Source organism: Octopus sinensis, linkage group LG5 (assembly GCF_006345805.1).
Source record: "Octopus sinensis linkage group LG5, ASM634580v1, whole genome shotgun sequence".
In the NCBI taxonomy this organism is placed as follows: domain Eukaryota; kingdom Metazoa; phylum Mollusca; class Cephalopoda; order Octopoda; family Octopodidae; genus Octopus; species Octopus sinensis.
This window is the reverse complement of record NC_043001.1, coordinates 116,966,613-116,971,612: the sequence shown is the minus strand read 5'-3', so window position 1 is coordinate 116,971,612 and position 5,000 is coordinate 116,966,613. Positions and strand designations below refer to the sequence as shown.

Sequence of the window (5,000 nt, the reverse complement as noted above, 5' to 3'; positions counted from 1 at the left end):
GTTTGTAAAGGGTTTGTAGAGAGTAAAGGGCCATAACAAAATATCGCAGTTGTTTTGTTGAGCGTTATAAGGATTCTGCCTCTTCAGGGTGACTGTAACTGACTAATTCACTGTTCATAAACCATAACTAAATGAACGCCATAATGCTACGTATTTGTTTGCTACTCAATACTGCTTCGTAAACGCAGCTTAGGTGAATGGTTAAGAAGTTCGTTTCGCAGATACGAGGTCTTCGTTTCGACCCCAGTGTGTAACACTTTGGACAGATCTTTTATCATAACCGCATATGTTCTCAAACTTTGAGAAGGAAACAGAGTTGTGGGAAAGTGTATGGAAACTACCGGATGGATTATTTCCGTATTTAAAAATTTCACTCTTCACTAGGATGACACTGTTTCACGGTGGTTCTACTTGAGGATTACATTAAGGATACCAGTGGAAGGAATATTTATTTCTTAATTTCTTTATTGCCCACAGGGGCTAAACACAGAGGGGACAAACAAGGACAGACAAATGGATTAAGTCGATTACATCGACCCTAGTGCGTAACTGGTACTTATTTAATCGACCCCGGAAAGATGAAAGGTAAAGTCGACCTCGGCGGAATTTGAACTCAGAACGTAGCGGCAGGCGAAATACCTATTTCTTTACTGCCCATAAGGGGCTACCCACAAAGAGGACAAACAAGGACAGACAAACGGATTAAGTCGATTATATCGACCTCAGTGCATAACTGGTACTTATTTAATCAACCCCGAAAGGATGAAAGGCAAAGTCGACCTTGGCGGAATTTGAACTCAGAACGTAACGGCAGACGAAATACCGTTAGGCATTATTGTCCGGCGTGCTAACGATTCTGCCAGCTCACCGCCTGAAGGAATATCCAACCATTTCGTAAAACCGAAGGAGACCAGTTTTGTATATCATTTTGTTTTACACCTTGTACCTGTAATTCAAAGGGCTGGCCTTGTCACATTCAGCATCATGCTGACTATCCTTAAGCCCTACGTTAAAGATACGCACGTCCGTGGAATTTCACGAGTAGGTCATACGTTTGATCGGATCGACCGGAACACTAGTCGGTCGTAGTAATTGGACTACGATTGTCTAATTAATGACTTGTAAAAAGGCTTACCTGATCTGATGCTGTGATGAGTTCGGCGTGCAAGGGGTCACATTTGCTGTAAAATGCATAAAGGACCACTCCAATCAGACCACATAAATATAGGATCACTAGCAGCAATGGAAAGTTTATCCAAATGGCTCTGGAAAAAAATATTGTAAAAAAGACTGAGACACTTTGGTAGCAATAAATCATAAAATAAAGAAATTATTGGTTACATTCTCATATTTTTTAATCAGTTTCACTTGTCTGGCAGCAGACTTGCTAGGTTACCACCATGAACAGTGTCAGTCAATCACTTCGACCCCACCACCACCACCTACTTACTTCATTCTGGTAATATTTTATCGAACCATAATATGAATAAAGAGGCGAGCTGGCAAAATCGTAACTATGCCGAGCAAAATGCTTAGCAGTACTTCATCCGTCTTTACGTTCTGAGTTCAAATTTCGCCAAGGTCAACTTTGCCTTCCTTCCCACGATATCGATAAAATGTAATCAACTAGCACCCTTCCTCAAAACTGGTGGCCTTGTGCCAAAATTTGAAACCAATATATAATGCAAATGGCTATATTACCTTTTTGACACAAAAGCGCTTCTTTGCTTTTTTTAACAGCAGAATAATGGCGAACACATAAACATATCCACCGACGCCACCACGCACAACGAGTTTACGTCGACCAAATTTCACCGAGAGGATATAGGTCAACCCGAGCGTGTATGCATGCAGTATACATATTCGGATCGACCCGGTAGGGATGAAAAACAAAATCTTCTCCGGTGGTGATTTGGTCTCAGAGTGCAGAAGGTGACTACCAAAAGAGATTCTCTCCGCCACTCTAACAACTCGACCAACTTGTCATCTTAACGAGAACTGTAGGAAAGTATTTTCACGATTTCATTACCAGTCAATTTAAGTATTAGTATGATATTAGTCATTATACCCATTCTTTAAAATATTAAGAAGTATTTCAATTATTTTGAGATTTTCTTTATATTCATAATTTTTTTTCCAAATCTGTTTAGAGTTTGGCATGAATCGTTTCGGCTTTCTTTCTATCACTGGGCAGTTTGATATATTAAAGAATAAATAACAACTGGGTCTTCAGAGTTTTACAGTATTCACGGAAGAACTGGCCTGAAAAACTTATCTCCATTTAGCACAGACGATAAGGTCACCTTCTTTTCGCCTGCTTTCATAGCGACGAACAATGAGACACAAAGACATTCAGGAAACATAAACACTGAAATATAAACAGATATTGAAATGTTTTGAAGGTAGCATTGCCTGGGGATACTTACAATTGAGCTTTTTTCAAGGTTGGCAGAGAGAAAGTCCGCTGAGCCTGCGCTTGGTTAGTTCCATATATACTTGCCCACATAGTACCTCCACCTATCACAAACGCCCAGATTGTATGGCGTTCACGCGGATCCACACTAAACCTTTGAGGGTAATAAAAGTAGAATACAGGCTTTAGGTTTGGTGAAACAAAGTACATATAAGATTACTCATGTCCAAATAATACCTGCAATGAAAAAAAAAACAAAACATTTCTATATTGCAAAATAACTATTTAAAAAATCAAATATATCAGAATAAAAGTAACATTTGGAATAATACTCAGATATGCCTGAAACTAAATGCAGTTTTCCTGTAGCCCAGAATGGTATATTTATGGATGTTGTTGCTGTGTAATGAAAACTCAAAGCTCATTTTGCTGGGTTTGAGGGAAAGTGTGAGACGTCCACAGCCAGCAGACTAAAGTGACACTTGTTTACTAGTAATACTTCAAGAACCCTGCGAAGAATTCTTGCAGTTCCAAGCAATGCTGATTTTTGTAGGTGTTCTGCCTTCAGACTTGCACCAATCTTTTTCAGCCATGTTGATAGTTGAGTGATGATACTTCCAACAGCACCAATTACCATTGGTATCACGTCGACTCTCTTCATTGACCACAACCTTCGTATTTTCCACTTCAAATAGTCATAGTTGTTTATTTTTTCTTCTTCTCTCACATTGATTCTGTTGTTATCGGGGTGTGCTATATCGATTATCATGCATATTCTTCCTTTTTTATTCGCCACAACAATGTCCGGTTTCCGATGTCTGATCAGGTGATCGCACTGGATTACTGCATCCAACAAGATTTTGCAACTCTCATTCTCGGTGACTCCTGGGGTTTGCTCACGCCATGCCTTTACTCTTTGTAGTCCGTGATTCCTACAGAGCGCCCAATGGCTCATTTTAGTCACATTGTCAAGGCGTCTTTTGTATTCGCGTTGTGCCGATTTCGGGCATTCGCTAATGACGTGCCATACCGTTTCACCCCCCTTCACCACACATTCTGTATTTGTCACTGTCGGCAATGTTGTCTATTCTGCACTTAACATAGTTGGTCCTTAATGCTTGATCTTAAGCTGCGCACGCATATGAGTGCTTCTGTCTCTATTTTCAGGTCACTCCTCCTCATCCATAGCCACCGGTCCTCTGTATCTGTCTTGGCGTTCACATTTCTTGTAAACTGACCGCACATTTTTCCTTCCATGCTTTTTCTTTTTTTGTGTGTGTGTTTATTTCTTGTTTAAAGTTTTCTTTAATTACACAATTATCAGTTTTCAGGACGCCGGCCTTTATCGTATGTTTCAACAAGAGCGCCACGGCATTTTTATATACCACCCTAAGCTATTTTCCTCTGCTTCAATACAACCCTAGCAACTTATCAGACCTCTTCCACCCTTTCATCTGGACAAGTACAGCTTATCGGTGTCGTCTTTAAGTGGAAGGCTCCGCGTACTGTCAACATTTTCTGGTTCTGGTATCCACTTTCTTCACTTCTCTCTTTTGCCATTTTATAATTCCCGCTCCATACTGAAGTGATGCTAACGCCCATGTATTAACTGTTTGGATTTTATTCCATCCAGTCAATTTTGAGTGCAACACCAACCTTAATCTTGGGAAATATTCTATTTTCAGTTGCTCTTTCATTTCCGTCTTCATTATCGCGTTGAACCCTAGTACACCAAAGCATTATTATTATTATTATTATTATTATTATTATTATTATTATTATTATTATTATTACAAAAAATATACAAGCTCGCTTTACAACCACGTGATATCCAGTTCAGTTCGACTGCACGTCACCTTGGGTAAATGCCTTCTACTATTGACTAGGGCCAACCAATGCCTTGTGGGTGAATTTATTAGACGGAAACTGTATTAAGCCCACCATATATCTGTGTGTGTATGTGTGTGTGTGTGTTTAACTGCACATTTTCTGGACTTTCAAGTTCAGAAGGTGATCATTCAATTGTATAGCTGCTACAAATGAAGGTGAAATCAAGGCAATGATCGATAAAACAACATCTGTTACTGTTATTTTCGATAAGACTATGGACCTTCAAATGAAATCTCAATAGTCGCACGTTTAGCGATTTGTTGATGAGAAAGAAAAATTTCGGGAAAAGTTTTGAGGACACGTCGATGTAAGTAAAGACAGAAAACCTTCATGGCAAATAGAAGTTCGAAAATTTGTTAATGAATTCAAACGTGACATTGCATAAATTTATGATGGAGCAAGCGTGATAGCTGGGCATTTGAACGGAGTGCAAGCAAGAATTAAGGAGTTTTTTTTTGGTGCGAACGTCATATTTGTACATTGTTATCCGCATTCATTTAATTTGTTACTCTCTCAATCATCATCGAGTATTCGTGATGGTCGAATTTTATTCCAAACTTCAAAAGGTATTTCAATTTTATCTCAAAGTTGGCGGCTTGTATAGCCCTACTGGATGAAATCATTCAAAGATGATTTTCGAAATGACATGAGACACGTTGGAATTATTCATCTCGACAAGTTTCCATTTTGTTCAACA

The 5,000-nt window shown here is 39.1% G+C and overlaps 1 protein-coding gene across 1 annotated transcript in view; it reads right to left on the bottom strand.

Annotated features, from left to right (window-relative positions):
- The window catches only part of LOC115212346 (sodium-coupled monocarboxylate transporter 2), a 77,466-nt gene that overhangs the window by 22,314 nt on the left and 50,152 nt on the right, over positions 1–5,000 (bottom strand). Inside the window, exons 6-7 of the mRNA XM_029781215.2 lie at positions 2,427–2,567; positions 1,136–1,265 (exon numbers count right to left, since the gene is read on the bottom strand). Of these exons, the coding sequence (XP_029637075.1) occupies positions 1,136–1,265; positions 2,427–2,567 (271 nt within the window). The remainder of the gene's footprint in view (positions 1–1,135; positions 1,266–2,426; positions 2,568–5,000) is intronic.